Source organism: Electrophorus electricus, chromosome 1 (assembly GCF_013358815.1).
Source record: "Electrophorus electricus isolate fEleEle1 chromosome 1, fEleEle1.pri, whole genome shotgun sequence".
NCBI lineage: Eukaryota > Metazoa > Chordata > Actinopteri > Gymnotiformes > Gymnotidae > Electrophorus > Electrophorus electricus.
In genome coordinates this window covers 19,926,297-19,943,109 of record NC_049535.1, presented here as the reverse complement: position 1 = coordinate 19,943,109, position 16,813 = coordinate 19,926,297, and the positions used below count along the sequence as shown (strand labels likewise).

The following is a 16,813-nucleotide window of genomic DNA, read 5'->3' as shown; positions in this document are numbered from 1 at the left end:
GTTACTGGAGGTGTATTTGACTCCCAGTGTTTGTAGGACCACTGTTGAAAGAAGGGTTTCACATTCTGCAATGCATATCCTAATACTTAGGGCGTGACATCATATCGCAAAGGAGGAGTCTTGTCAGCGGCGCGTGTGCCCAACCCAGGACCCATAAAGATTCCCTATCAGAACTGCCGCAGGGGCTGACCGTATCTGTGGCCGACAACAGCCGAGGCAGGGCAATGAGAGGCAGGGCTCTCTGAGCCGTCGGGGGCGGGGGGGAGGCACTGCTCCCAGCCATTCGGTGGACCGAGAGTGGGAACGGTTTTGCGGAGAATATCCCTGCGTTGTCCGTCTTTCGACATGAACGAAGAAAGATACGGTAGGATAGACATTTACTCGGAACACTTCCTTTGCAGCATATTTGAAGTCATTTGCGATGCGAAATAGTACCGTGCGTTGGCCCAACTGGCACTGCCTCAGCATCATTTTTGTAGCGAGGCGCGCTGTCATTCTGGTGAAATCTCCTGGGTAGGCGAAACGCATCCGACGTCCCTACGGAGCGCGTGACGCGTGCAAGTTTGGGGCGGTAAGCCTCCGCGCGATGAACAGGTAGCGTTGGATCTCGTCGCTTATGAAAACGCGCAAGCTATGAATCATTCACAGCTGTAGCCTAAAGCGCTGCACCGTCGAGGCCGTTCCTTCGTGACCGTGTTAATCCCTAGTTCTGTCTGATTCCCTAGTTCTGTTTTATTCACACTTTTGATAACTGATCATTTATAGCATAGAGTCGAACGTGTCGATTTCCTGCGTATTGCGTCTACTTCGCTTTGTTAGTCAGGACCATTTGAACTTTTTGGAAGTACTCCATGCAAGTCGTTATCTTTGACGGGTTATAAACAGGAATCCCTTGCAAATGCATGCCATTTGTCCATAGCATTACACGTGATGAGATCATTCTGTAGCCAGGGCTTCTTTCGTAATGTTACGACAGCGGAGACCTATTGTACAGGTCTTGCTCAGGACGATGGAAAGCCTCTTTTAATTATTCATCGTTCAGCTAAGTGCATGATGCATCTCAGAATAGAGCCGTGGTCATGATATCCCCGCTGCAGGACAGCACCTGTCACAGGACCTTAAAAAAGAAATTACAGTGTTTATGTTTGATTAGCAGTTTGATGGAAATTTTGCATAAAGAAAACATTGACTGGAAGTAATTTGCATGTGAGTGAGTGAAACAGTAAGCAAAAGGTGGAAGATAGAGAGGGAGAGAGACTGTAAGTAGCTGTAGTAATGAGCTTGATGAGTGGTACTGACAACCATGCACTTCACACAGCAGTGCTTCAGGGTCTCTGGTTCTGCACATGGACAAATCGCGTCCCCGCTTGGGCCTGGCAGAAGACATTCCACGTCAACACTGCAAGTCAAGCAAGTGTACTGCATCTTAACCAATGTGATACAGATATTACAAATTAGTCCTGTAGGAATTGGATGTGACACAGACATCAGGAATCAGACCAGTTGAAATCCAATGCGTTTCAACCATTAGAAATCACTCCAGCAGTAATGTCTTGAACTCTCCAAAAGCCTTTTGATCTGAGCAGTGTGCTGAACACTCTGCTTGTCTCATCAGATGGACCTTTGACTTCCTTTGTCTGAGCTTTTCTAAGCCTTTATGTGTTAGCCAGCACTCTGTTACAGACAGGCTGTAATCTCCTGAGGCACATTACTCCATGGAACATGGCCTTCGTTTAGCACAAACATCATTTAGCTCAGAGACCTGCTCTTTGGTGGGTACCCTATTTTTCTGGTTTAATGGAGCAGCTCACCCAAAAAGTGCCAATGTGGCTGATGGTGAACAGATAGTATGGACTGTTTTAGTGTGTTTATTATCCGTTACCAACTCCCATAAAGGCAATTTGCTGGTTAGAATGTTTTGATGTGTGGGGGAGTATGAAGAGACACTGGAAATGAAAGATTGTATGTTGAACACTACTGGATGCTCAGCTTTAGTGTCTGAGTGATGGGAGGTCTTCCTCCTGCTGCCTGCTCACTAAAAGCATGGGCAAGTGGAGAATTCACCTGTGAGGTCGCTGAAGTCATCTCAGCGTTCCCGAAAGTGTCAGAGCTGACCAAGGATCTTACTCTTTGACTCACAGCAGCTAATCCCAGCGCAAGCGTCTGAACCTCAGTGCAGCGCTAATTTCAGAAATAATGCTGCAAGTCTGAGCTCTTGTTTTTCATGAGGCTGCACGGTTTCTTTGGAAGTGTGTGAGTGTGAGAGAGACGTCCTGCGAGGGTGTGGGCTGTGAGTGTGAACCACCTGTGCTTCTGATGTTGTGAGCTCTCACACTCCTACGTACAGCTCACACTAAAGTACTGAGACATGCAGTGAACTCACTTAAAGGGAAGAAGCCCTGTCATTTGCACTCAGACCTTTTCTGTATCTGAAGGCCTGTTTATCAAAGCAGGTGACACAGTCAAATTTCTGTTGTTTCCACATGCAGGTTCAGCACCAGGATCAGCAATACACAGCAGTAACTTTCACATTATTATGTTTTAGTATGCTTAGCATGTTTTTTAGTATTTAGTAAGGAAAAATGTTTAAAAGGGTAAATAACATTCTAAACAAATGAGCCTATTTAACATTTCTGTGAATTACCATTATAGCAAAGCCTTACCAGGATTACATTCCTTGGGATGTACAGCGGAGGTTAAACATTTCCTTCAAGCAAGTGTGTGTGTGTGTGTGAGAGTGTGAGGAAATGGAGAGAAGCAGTAGGGTGTGTGTGTGATCCATCTAGTCACTCTAATGGATGCAGAAACAGTTCATCCCCCCTAGACCCACCAGAGTAGCTGAGACTCCTACATCTACACTGAAGTGGCTACTTGGACTAACTATAATGTAATAAAGCTCCTGTTTATCACCAGTGTGGTGAGATGAGAGACTTTAGAGGCTTTCACACACTGGCTGGGTAAGTGAGCTGAGGAGAGGCTGGGTAGGTCTTTCAATAGCACAAGCACAGTGAAAGTCTCCTCTCTCCCCCAGGTAAGAAACAGAAATGCTACCAGTCACTTGTTCTTCGGAGTGGTTGTGTGTGAACAACAAGAAGACAACTGACGTCTGGTCAGGCGCTTCTTTAATTATCTCTCGTGCAGGCTCATTTTCGTCCAGTTTCGTTGGCTGCACTTGCCTTCTCTTGTGAGAGTCGTGGAAGATGCCGATGAATGCATTGTGATGTTACATTAAATGACCACTAGGGGGTGACTATAGTATAGTTTTGGCTGTCAGATTAACCCAGTTCCAAAAGAAATGTAAGCACCTAGAAAATCTAAGTGTTAAACCAAATAGCCTATACCACAGTTTTTAATGCAATAATTTCCTGTGCCTTTTAAATTATGTGTGTCATAGCCCATAAGAACTACACTGATGTTCAGTTCATCATTGTGTGATTACAGACTGTAGCCAGTCTATTAGCATGTACAGTTCATCATGACTGGTTAACAAAACAGCTGCTTGGATACTATTCAGGTGAGGGACAGTTCTCAACACAGAATTAACACTGACATGGTCTAAGCATGGTGGGTGAAGAACTCATATCAATTCGTCAGCTGCATTAGTGAGACAGCAGTTTTTACCTTTTGGTCAGTGTCACTGAGGGGCTGGCAGGGCCCTACCACAAAAAAATTCTGAGAGAGTCTGAAAAACCTTGGCAAGTGACTCAGTGAGCACGTAGGCAGGCCTGGCTGCCCAGAGAGGACATGCTATGCTCCCAGTGCCACCTGAGAGAGGTGGAGACCGAGCTGAACTTCCGAACCGAGTGTTCCAAATACTAAAGAATCCTAATCCTAATCTAAACAAACATTTGCAGCATCTGCCGAGTTTCTAGTGTGCAGTAATAAAGAGAAAGTGCTCTGTATGTGGAGATATATAAACTGATCAGGCAGGCAGCTAGATTCGTAGCACCATATCACAAATGTTTTTGTTTTTTAATCTGATTATTTTTTAAATTAATAAATGTTAATTATTTGTATAAAAAAAAGAAGAAAAAAAGTACTTTCTTCTGTTCTATTCTTAACCCTACACTTTTTATTTTGTTTATATAGATTTGGATTGGCAATAATGCAAATTGTATTCAATCATGGAAATAATGCATTGATCAGCTGAGTTGAATTGATGGGGAGAGAATAAGAAAAAGAGAGGGGGGGGGGGACTATCAGCAATAAACAGGATCCGCATGACCCACTGGATCTTCTAGTCAAGAAGAAAACCTGGAGAATTGCCCAACTCAACCCTCTACACTGAAAGAAACTGAAGCCAATAACAATGCAAATTATACCCTGTACTGGAAATATGAAATTACACATGAGAGCAAAATAAAAGGTAATGAATTTCTTGATCACAAATACAAATTAGCAACTTAATTGTAAATTTACATCAAAATTAAAGATCGCAAACTACTAGCAAAATACAGAATAACTGACCATAAGATGGCCAATGAAACAGGAAGACAGAAATAGCCAGAATGGCCAGAGATGACAGAGTCTGCACCCACTGCTTGTCAGGAGAGACTGAAACTGAGAGTCAGTTCTTTCATGTCCAACTGTCTTTTCTGCACAGAATTACTAACAAAATCCCCACCTTCAACACACTGACCAGTACAGAAAAACTGAAAATATTACTTTGGGAAAACACAGAAACACCAGATTTAACAGGGCAGTTTATACAGAACTACTGTAAGATCAGAGAAAATGCTATAACACATACATTCACAATTATTTAGATTATAATCTAATGTCTGAAATAACACATTTATATATATATAAATGTGTGTGTGTGTGTGTGTGTGTGTGTATTTGGTTCTTACTGATGTTCTAGTAATTTTTTGTTTATTTTTTAATATTTATTCTCTATAAACTTATTTACATATACTGTAAATACTGTTTGGTCAAATTTTGTGTACTGTGATGCAGACAGATGCCTAAAATAGCACAGGAGCTCGTACAGAAGTGGAAGTGTGTACTAAACAGAGAAGTGCACTGAATTTTCTGAGTTCTTGGCTATTCAGGCCTTGTGTTATTTGAGGAGAGTACTCCTCCAGTATACAAAGTCTGAAGGGAGTATTCTTCCAGTGTGCATAGTCTGAGGAGAGAATTCCTACAGCATACAGATACTGAGGGGAGTATTCCTCCAGTGTGAAGAGTCTGAGGAGAGTATTCCTCTAGTATACAGAACCGGAGGGGAGTATTTCTACAGTGCACATAATTTATTTACTGGAATAGAAGGCTGTAGAATTCACTGTGTGTATGAGTATGAGAGAAGCAGGACAGCTAGAGAGAGCTTGTATGCTGTGCGTGGGTATGTGTGACTAAGTGTTTTATGTGTCAACATGTGTATGTGTCAGAAAGTTTGTGTGTGTGTTTGTGAGAAACGTAGAGATAATTGCTTCCATATGCAGCAATTCACCAAATGTTAGTGTGCCATTCAGGAAATTCAATAACAGACATAAACCTGAAAAAAACGTCATCTATTATGGCACAGCTGCAAATCACCTCTGCACCTTGTTGCTAAGCAACAATAACATCTTGATTAATATGTAGAATTATTATGTAGAGTCCAAACTGTGGAAAGAACTATTTAAGAACACTGAAATCAAAAATTAGAATCAAATTTTTTAAAATTTCAGTGAAAGACTAGAATAATCCAAACAACAGTGGAATATGTGTAAAAACAATTGTTTCTGTAAGATTTTTATGATGACTTTGTATTTGTTTTTGCGGTCTGTTAGATCTATTAAAACCTTATATAGTCACCAAGGAAAAATAGCAGAGAAGTGAGAAAGAGAGAGAGAGAGAGAGAAAGAAAGAGAGAGAGAGAGAGAGAGGGGGGGGGGAGGGTGGTAGAAGGTCAAAAACATACCGGTAGAAAAGGAGGAATGGGGTTTGCAGTGTTGACTTTAAAACACTAGTGCAACACATGAGGAAACCTGACTGCGTTTGCAATGTCTCAGAAAATTGCTACAGAGACGTGCTGGGATTGCTACAGGAGACCTGTTCTCTCTCTCTCTCTCTCTCTCTCTCTTTCTCTCTTTTTCTCTTTCTCTCTCCCTCTCCCCTTCTCCCACACACCCACACTCTCACATACATGGGGCATTAGGAATAGCCCCAGATGCCACCCTGCAGATCGCTGCCCTGAAAGCCCCAGGAATGCCTCCTGGGTTGGCTTGGACATATGCTCATCTTCTGTCGCTCTGAAACTGTGGGGGAAAGAGAGGAAGTGGCAGGAGAGGCAAGACGCTAGGGGTTTGGTGCCAGCCGTCAGAGCGCTCTGAAAGCGCAGCGATGGGGACTGTAAACGAGCTGTGTGTGTCAACTCTCCAGGCTTTCCTGTGTCCGGCTGTGCCCAGCACCGCTCAAGGTACGACCGTCCGGATCGGGGTTGGGGGGTCTGCTGAGGATGTCTTCTGCTGATCATCCACACTATAGAGCCTATGTGATGTTACTTCTGCTCTGTTTTAAAGCTAGATTAGATGTAGTTCATCTCATGTCATCCTATTAATGCGATATATATCGATGAAACTGGGCTACTAGTGGCAGACCAAAATTAACGCCTTCCAGGGCTAGTTGGTCTTCTTAAAATCCTGTGGACTGGACAGATCAGAAATATATGATGTCACCTATAAAAACACACACACACAAACATACACACACATGTAAAACAAAGCAGCTGAAGTTTTAAATGATAATCTTGATAATCATGTATGGTAATCTTGCATGCATTTTGAATGCTGGAACATGGCGAACATAAGGCTGATTAAGAAATAGTGAACACAGGATGTTAGTGACGTACAAAGCTCTTCCTTAAGCATACGAGTAGATGTTTAATCTAACAAGTGTCTCTTTAGCATATATTCAGTTCTATTATAGTGTGACTCCATCCCTTTGAGAGCACTCCACAGTGTCTTCTACTTTATCAAGTGGGTCTTGATGGTGTATAATTAATCATAACAATATGGTATATTAGTGTGTGTTACGGCTACTGTCAGGCAGCCAAATGTGTGAGATGTGTGTGTGTGTGTGTGTGTGTGTGTGTGTGAGAGAGAGAGAGAGAGAGAGAGAGAGAGAGAGAGAGAGAGAGAGAGAGAGAGAGAGAGAGAGAGAGAGAGAGAGAGAAAAAGGAGTTGAGTGAGAGCTAAAGAGATGGTGAGAGATATACAAATCTGGGGAAACAACATGATAGCAGCACCAGTGCAAGCTTGTCCTACCTAATGAACTTGTTCTCACCTTGGTCAGCTACAATTCTTCCTCCTCTCACAGGATAGCGGTAAAGGTTGTCCAGGTGGTCTCTGTCTCTGATGCGTGCTTTCACTTCTTTGCCTTGAAAGTACTGTGACTCCTGAAGAGCAGTCAAGAAATCCTTTCAGACTCTTTGCTGATGCCTACGGTCAGAAGACTTACTTATCTTACCTTTAATCAGAAGACCTCCTTATCTTACCTTTAATCTGAAGACCTGCTTATTTTTTCTCACTTTGCATGTGTGATGCCTGCTGTTTCAGATTTGCGAAAAAAAGGCATGGGGCGTTTACTGCCCATCACCTGCTCAACTGAAACGAAAATGGCTCCTTTTCCACAGCAAATAATAGAGGAAGTGGTCTGTTGGCGCAAGCGGGTGAGCTGCTGCCATAGTTTTGCGTTCACAGTTTGAAAGCCGACACCAATGCTGTGCAGACGAACAAGCTGGGAGTTAATGGCGACGCAGGCAATTGAGGGGGGAGTGGAATAAGCACAGAGGCAGTGGAGGGAGGTTAGCAGGTGGCGGAGGGTTTTCAGACGGGAGCGGAGGCACCGTTCCTCGGAGAGTGGTAATTTAGGGCCAGTGTGATTGCTTTGCTTGTGTTGTGTGTTGATAAGGGGTTTGGTTTGGGTCTGAAGAGTGCAATACTTACGCAGGGGGTGTTTATGAGACCAAGAACAGGCATGTCTGATCTAGAATTATCTCAAATGCTCCTGCACTCACAGAGTCAATCTCATCTGATTGGCCAGAGCACAATAGAACTGGCTATGGAGGGTTTGAAGGCCTTGGGTAGTGGGGTGCTACAGGGACCAATATTAAGGCGTATTGAGTTGAGGCGTGATATGCTGAACTTTCCATGGTATTTCAGTTTCGGTGAAGTTGATTTCTCCAGGTCCCTTTTTGAAGTGAAGCAGGGACTTTGATTCAGTACAAGGGGACACCTGAACTGGGTCATCCGCTTCCCAGTTGGCTGATCCCCTATCTATCTGTTGGAGTAATTAGCAGATCAATTAGGCACCTGTATGGAATTCCTCACCACTCAGGGCAGGGCAGAACAGAAATGCCAGCATAACTGCTACTCCCTGCCATCCACTGCCATCCACTGCTTTCTAGTGTCAATATTGTCTGCACAGCTTTATTAGAAACAGCGGGAGGAGGTGTGTTTACTACAAACGGCCCTAAGGAAGAGCAGCAGTCAGACATGCTTGTATTCGACAGCAGGAATGTCACGGTACTGACTGCCTCCAGCTGCTCCACGATGTGTAGACGCTGGTGTCAGGCAACACACCCCCAACAATCACCCCCCCCCCCCCGGCCCTTCCGACCCTGCTGTTATCCACAAAAGCATCCATCTCCGAAAACACCAAATGCCCAATGTGAAACAGCCACTTTTTGAATCCATTCAAACCTGCAACCTTCAGACCTATCAAAATAGAAACTGTCTGGTGGAGGAAAGATGGCGTGAACTGTATGGGGTTGTGTGAGGGTGTGCTGAAGGGATGGCTGGGGTGGTGTTGTGGGGTGCAGTCGCTATGACAGCCACTTCAAAGGGACTCCACTAGTGGGAGGTCCAGACGGGGACCCTCAAAGCCGACTTTTTCAAAGGCGAGGCTGTTTGGAGTCTGCCTCGACTCCAAACGCTGCCCCCCTCTTCCTGCCCCTCTTTCAAGTGTTGGGAATTAAAGAATATCAGGCGCTCCCTCTTTACCTTCACCAAATGAGAGTGTGATTTATTTGACACAGTCCAGAAGTGTCCTGACATTCAGAAAGGGTGCTGACCAGTTGGCGTGTCATCCTGTCAGTTTGAATGATGGTCACATGCATGCATTCACCATCTTTCCGGCAACTATGATGTCTGTTTACTAACTGCATCTGAATCAATGATCAAGAATAAGGCTCTGTTACACATCAGTGTTCTGTACTCTTACTGTGGTAACTGAGTCTGGACCACTGCTCTAGAATAAAGATCTCATATAGATCAGTGGTCTATACTCTTATGATGGTAACTGCGTCTGGACCACTGCTCTAGAATAAAGATTTATTATAGGTCAGTGGTCTATAACCTTATTATCTTTGTCATTTCTTTGTCCATTGTTTAGGATCAGTGTGAGCAGTGTGAACTGAAGAAAGAGTGTTGGTTGATAACAGATAGGTGTAGAGAAAGGGTGGGTATCACTGTATAGACATTTGTTGTAACCATTGGGTAGGCTTTTGTTGTAACCATTGGGTAGCGTATGTGTATGATGAAACTGTGGTGTAGAATTTTGGACAACTGTTGGTCTCTGGCTGGGATGGGTTATGCCCTCTTCATCAGAACACCGTATTCTACACTCCATTGCCTAAAGCCTTGATCAACTGGGTCACACTCACACAGACACACTCACGCACAGACACACTCACATACAGACACACTCTTACACAGACACAATCACACAGACATACTCACACAGACACACACACAAACACACTTACACAAACACTTTCACAGACGCACTCATGCAATCACATAGACGCACTCATGCACAGACACACTCACACAGACAACTTCACATAGACACACTTATGCACAGACACACTCACATTTGCGCTTGACAAACCGACAATTGTTTTTAAACTCATCGTTCATACTTGATATGCTCATTATTTATAACTCTAAAATGCTAAAACATGAAAGTAATTCCATTAAAATATATGAAAATGTCTATTTATAAGATATATAAGACAGTGAAGAGGTCTGAACGTTCTCACTGCTTAACTGTCAGAGACAGTGAGGAGGGCAGAACACACACATGCCTCAGTACATCACTGCCACAAACACAGAACACCTATCTAAACCTCTCAACTGCTATTATCTTAGTCATTCTGCCTCATGGGCTGCTGTTCATGTACTAGTATGGTCCTGTTGACTCTGTGGAATCTGGCTGGATATTAGATGCATCTTAGTAATGGTAATGGTGAAAAACAACATCTTAATGTTGGTTAGGGTTAAAGCATAGGCTTGTATTCAGTGAAATTCATAAGGAGTATCAGGATCTGTTGGATCAGATCAACTTTGTAATGACAATTAAGTAATTTAACTTTAACTTAATGCAATATACATATGATTTGGTTGGTAGTCATATAGTTCCTTGAACTGAGTTCTTCCCACACTGCAGATGCTCCTTCTCTTTTCTGGCTAGAAGAACTGAATTCGCTATGCTTACTTGTCCTCTGTATTAGCACTGAACCCAGTCATTACACTGTTATGTCATTACACTATCCTGAGCGATGCCCCGCCTATCAGGGCTGAGGGCTGAGAGATGCCCAGCCCATCAGAGGCCAAGAGATGCCCTGCCCAACAGAGGCAAGGGATGAGAGATGCCCTGCCCAACAGAGCTGAGGGCCGAGAGATGCCCCGCCCAACAGAGGCCGAGGACAGAGATTTACCCCGCCCAACAGGGGCTGAGATATGCTCCGCCCAACAGGGGCGGAGGGCCAAGACATGCCCCGCCCAACAGGGGCCGAGATATGCCCCGCCCAACAGGGGCCGAGGGCCGAGACATGCCCCGCCCAACAGGGGCCGAGGGTCGAGACATGCCCCGCTCAACAGGAGCCGAGGGCCGAGATATGCCCCGCCCAACGGGCCGAGGGCCGAGATATGCCCCACCCAACACGGGCTGAGGGCTGAGTAATGCTCCAACCGAGGGCTGCTGGGACAGGAAGGGAGATGTTGTGCCTCGTTCAGCTGCAGATAGGCATTGGCTGTTCTGTTATTATTGTGCCACTTCACATTATCATTGATGTCCTGCGCATGGCAGGGACGGCCTCAGCTGGAGTCCCTGCTAATGCTGCATCCTTTGTCAGATGTGGAAAGTATCTGTTTACATATGCTGCAAAATTTTTACTTTTTTTAGTATTTGCAAATTCTAACTCTTTTACTTATAGTCCAATACGCTTGTGTGAAAACTGTTTTAGTCAGGTGTACTTTAGCCAATTATATTTGCTAGTTTCTTTTTTTATGTTCAACATATTTTATTGATGACAGCATCTGGGCTCCCTGATTTGCGTCTTGTGCTGCAAGAATATGCTCTATCACACTGCAACTCTGAATCAGAATAAGTAGGTTTAGAAGATGAATGAATGAACAACAGCTAGACTTCTTTGCTTCTGTTCATACCTATATTTATATGTATTGCATTTTATTTGAATCCAAACGTATCACAAAAAGAGGATCTGTTTGTACTAAAAGGTTCTACAGCAACTCAAAGTACTGATTTATATTTATACCAATTTAATTGCAGTGATTTCAATTAACCACTGGGGGGGTTTTCAAGAATGATGTCTCTAACGTTTTACAATGAAAATGGCCTTTGTTTGGCTTTATGATTAAATCATATTCGTCTGGCCAAACTTTAGAAACGAATCTATTTGTCATTTTCCTTCTCTTAAGGAGCTAAAAATGATTCAAATTACTCTCTTACTGAGAGCTCTTGCCCACTTTAAATCTATTTGATTTTGCTTCCTGCAAAACAAATACTATGCTTTCAGAATTTATCTATCAGCCATATATATATATTTTTTTTTTGTGTATACTTGTATAGTATAGAAAATAGTAAAACGGTACCAAGGAAAGTGGATGCGCTCTATGTTGGCAGAGCACTGCTGGACACTGAAGAGGGACGTTCCTGACGCCAAATTGTCACAGTTAGTCCCTCACATCTTCCGTGTTCCGTGTTTTCCCTGTCTTGTGTATTTTAGTTCCATGCCGCAGTTTCGTTTTCTTTGCCCCTTGTTAAGTCTATATATTTAAACCCTGTTGTGGTTTCTTTGTCTTGGCTGTTTATTGTGTTTTGTTTAATGTATTTGAATGGTTGCGTTTATGTGTTTGGTGGCTGTTTGAAAACCCGTCTGTTTCAGAGCCTTCGTTTGTTAACCGCTCACCGTTACATTTTATATATATATATATATATATATATATATATATATATATATATATATATATATATATATATATAGGCAAAACTAAGTGTAATAACAGTGTAATAACAGCCTTATTTATGAATAGGTCATATATATATATATATATATATATATATATATATATATATATATATATATATATATATATATATATATTCACACACACACACACACACACACACACACACACACACACACCGGAGAGAGAGAGAGAGAGTTTACATACTTAAAAACCATACATTATAGAAATATTCTAAAAACAGATCCAAATTCAATACAAAACATCATGTAATGTCCGGTTATTAAAAATAAAAGTTCTGATTTTGTTGTCCAGTGTATTTAGCCTTCTGTAACTCTTAATATCAGTGTTCGAATCACATAAGGATATTTAAATCTCTTCTTACAATCATACAAGTCACCTACCTACTGTGAATGATAACACGTATATCAATGATATACTTGACTGAAATCAGACTTTTTAAAAAAATTGTACCCTGGAGCTATTAGAATTATTTTGCAGCATATATGGATGGTATTTTGTTTTGTTGAGCTGTGCCATGTTTCTGAAGTGTGATAAGTTTTGATGATTCTCCAAAACTCTCCACACCAGTACGGGAGCATACGCGAGCGTACTGTACGCCAGAGTGCAGTTCATGAGTGCACAATACTAACACTGCCACGAGGAACATCAAAATAATAACACAGCCATGAAATAGCCATGGGCATGTGTGCACCGTAATGAGAAGAAAGCAAAGACCAGTGAGAGGAATGTTTAAGAAGATTTGGATTACTAACATTTGGTCATAAAAAACATTTTTGGCAGCAGCAATGCAAACACTTAATGCTAATACTAAATGCTGACATAGGTAACACAACAGGCTATTAGAGCGTTAGCGTGATTATTTCCACTATGCCTTACAACCTTTATGCATCAATGGCGATAATGTTAATATTACTGGGTTAAATACTGGTGTTTAATATTTTACTCAATGACAAACAGACTATACTAAGCAGGCACTTTTCTACGGTACACTGGAGGAATCTTTTGTATAACATCACACGAGCTATCTGTGAATGTAACCTGTTTAAACACACGCCATGAATGACAGCTACGTTTGCGTGATATTTGCGTAAACAGATGCAGTCGAAGGCTCAGATTTACATATGTCGCACGAAGTGGGTAACGGCGCAAGCATGACTTTAGACGGATCTTAGGAAGTCTTGTCCCAGTGTGGTCTACATCCATTCAGTATATGGGTCAGTGGGTGTATTGCGGGGGTTAAGAATCCTGCGGGAACTGTTGTAGTCCTCGCCTCCTCCACAGAGGGCTCATTGTAAGAGCGCCCCTAGGGAAGCAGAAAGCTCGCTTTTGTGAACCACACGAAATTGTCTTAATGTGCTCGTTAAAGTCGTGCTTTTCTTCTTCTTGAGTAGTTCTCTGGACGGCCCCGTTCCGTTGGTTTGAGCACTTACATGTACAGTGGGCAGGAAACGCTCTGGTTTCAGTGTGAGCAGACATGACCCCTCATTTCCCACAGGTCTGCTGTGATCAGGCCGGAGTTTGGAATGGTTTTTATCTACTCAGAAAGCAAGCTGTCATGCATGGCTGCGGCAAACGCTTTATGGTGCAACAAAACGGTCCATCTTTACGTAATTAAAATCCGAAGTGCTGGAGCTGAAAGGACAGCAAGTAAGTATAAAGCGAAGTCCAGTTGTGTGGCCTGTGTGTGCGCGCAGGTCTAGGTCAGAGTCAGGAAAAAATGACCATGCAAACGTCGTCACAGTGAGTGTTGTACACAAGCACAAACCAAAAACAACAAAAAATCCACAAAACCTATTAGCCAAACTGAGTTTAAATTACTGGTGACCTCTAACAACACATTTTGAAACACACAGTGTATTTTTTTTATTGTTTTCTGCACTTGGACGTTTGCATTGTGAAGCACATATATAGGTGTTGCTTTTCACTGGTTATGTGCAGCTAACGCGCAAAGTGGGCGGCTCATGATCAAGTAAAGGCTTAAATATAGCAGCGCCATTTAATAGGGCAGGACTGCTGCTACGCGTGCGCACTACTTTCACTTGTGCTGGGTTTGCCAGAGGCTAGATGGCGCAAGGATCCACGGAGATACGAAGTGTTTGAGGCATGTAAAAAGCGTGCATGCTATGAAACTCATTTTTATCTTATGCCTAGAGGCTACTTGCCTGCATTTCTCCAGAGCTCAGCTGGGGTGTAATGTATTATTTTGCACCCTTTTAGACCCGTGTGTGTGTGTGTGTATGTGAAAGAGAGAGAATCAATCGAATTATTTTCCTCCTCACGAAATGGCCTTGAAATATTTTTTCCTCAGGGTGAATTTAATGATATTGTACTTTGTATATGAGCCTGCTCTATGCAATAACAGTGATAACAAATAACATTTGACTGATTTTTCATGATTTACCAAATCAAATTTGCTGCTGTGCCGCATAATCACAATGTAACAACAACTTAATTAGAAACCTCCTCAGCCTCGCCCTCTCCGCCGCTCCCCTCCTCAAGCCCCTCCCCTTCTCTCGCCCCTACCCTCTCTCCAGTTGTCCCATCTGAGTAGAGGATTGTTTTGGCAGGGACACGCTTCTATACGGATAACCTGTGGACAGTACTGCTTTTATATCAAAGAACCATTTGACGGGATCAAGTTTTACTGAGACAGATTTAAATCCATAACGTCCTATCGCTTTTAACCTATTTAAACTGCCAAATGAAAAAAAAGACTACCACGACAGACAAAATAGCGATGCATTATAACGTTCTCACATTTATTAAAAGTATTTATTTTGGTCTAAATTTGAATAAAGATTTGAATAATGCCCGTATATTTTCTTCTTTAATTACGCGTCAGAGCTAGCGTAAAATTCAGCAGGGGGTGCGGTGAAGTTTTTGCGCACCGTGTTTGTCAACCATTCTCCCTGCCCCCTCTCTCTGTCTGTTTTATGTGCAACAGGGTGTGTTATGTTCTTGTGAAACAGAATACCGGTAGAGGTTTAGGACTGAGTTAAAATCACGCAGGGTGCAAGCGCGTCATTTGAGCGGAGCCATTTGGCCCAAGACTCACTTTCCTGCAACGCACGTGATTGGTCCGCGAGGCCCGTGCTAAGGCCACGAGGCCACGCCCTTATGCACCGACGACAACCCTTCCTTAACAGATACTCATCCGGTGTTGTGTATTATGTAAAGCAGATTTTTAGTCTACAAAAGTTGTTCAAAAGTTGAGCAGTATCTCTCTGTATACCCATTTAAACGTTTGTGATTATTTACAGTCGGAAGGTTACCACACAATACGCTATGGTGCTGAAATCAGAGGACGGTGTCGGTAAGTGTGGACTGTCAACTTAACCCTTAAAGCTACCTTAGCCGCCCATCTTAAAATGATCAACCAGTAAAGATTGTTAAAACTATCTTTAAAATGTTCTAAAGTAACATAGGTTTAACGGTTTCTGAAACATTTGCGGGGTCCGTGGAGCAAACTAGAGCAACTGAAGCAAATATTTTATGTGCTCTACACAAAACAAGCCGGAGAACCTACCTCGGAATACCACAAAGCTGAACCGAGAAAAGGTTGTTTGTGTAGCACCAGCCTTTATGTCGGACCACTCATTGTTAGGGCCTTTATGTTTCTGGGAATATTACCTTCTGGTTTCCACTGTAGTCTGCTGCATACCCAGGGACCTATTTCACTCGAGCCAGGAGAAAACAGGCAATTCAAAGCTAATAACATCGTTTCACTAATAGAGTGGCAGATACCATGAATATTCTTGGACTGAAATGACCAGCGGCACAGCTGAAATCAAGTGCATTGTTGGAACACAGTTATATTGCCTGTTTTTTAGATGATTCATTTTCCACGTCAACGTAAATTATCCAAGGTATTCAGATGTTGAATGAGCTGCGAGGCTTGCACTTTTCATTTTTAAAACGCAGCCATCTAGAAGTTTAAAACTCCTCTGCACCCGGGCATTGCTTTAATTATGGTCTTATGCCTTATTCATTACGTCAGACTTGGCTGGCTGGTCAAAACAGTAAAGTATTGTCTAATTGTCTGCTTTGTGATGTCTGGTTCACTTAATTGTCATTGGTCGCGTCGTCTAATTTCCGGTTACCAAAGAAAAGGCCCTTTGCTTGGTGGATGACATTTTAGTTAAGAAGTTGCATTAGTTGCATAAGTGCTTAGTTGTCTACTCCCTGTTAGTAATCACTAATATCATACTAATCACTAATATCATTACTAATCTGGACATTTTATTGTTGAAATGTAAGACATACAGGATTTGTTATCTTTTCTACTTTTTACATTATTGTTTTTGTATTTTTAGATTTTTAAATTTGTATATTAAATTATTTCAAACTGCTTCTGAAGCAGGCTCACCAGTTCCGTTTTATCATTCGTTCAACACAACTTAATTATTTATAGGCACGTTGGCCAAGTGTTATGAAGTACACAGGGAGATGCATGCTCCAACAACATGTGTATGGTTTCGAACCTAATTACTGGGTGCAATTATGAATTTGTGTAGAGTGCACAATGTATGTTTTTT

General features: G+C 42.5%; 1 protein-coding gene and 1 long non-coding RNA gene across 4 annotated transcripts in view; one reads left to right on the top strand and one right to left on the bottom strand.

The window, feature by feature from the left end:
- The first annotated feature begins 226 nt into the window (after positions 1–226).
- cyth1a (cytohesin 1a) overlaps positions 227–16,813 on the top strand; it is a 39,445-nt gene continuing 22,858 nt past the window's right edge. The window contains exon 1 of one of the 3 annotated variants that reach the window (XM_027000325.2): positions 227–364. In XM_027000325.2, the coding sequence (XP_026856126.2) occupies positions 346–364 (19 nt within the window). In that variant the 5' untranslated portion in view covers positions 227–345. Of the gene's footprint in view, positions 365–6,324; positions 6,401–15,394; positions 15,592–16,813 lie in introns of those variants that run through there. The other 2 variants (XM_027000323.2, XM_027000324.2) reach the window with 2 other exon arrangements.
- On the bottom strand, positions 6,639–7,526 carry LOC113571410. Its single transcript, XR_003409998.2, has 3 exons — positions 7,478–7,526; positions 7,267–7,378; positions 6,639–6,659 (listed from the first exon to the last, which is right to left on the bottom strand). It is a non-coding gene; the product is annotated as an uncharacterized LOC113571410 (long non-coding RNA).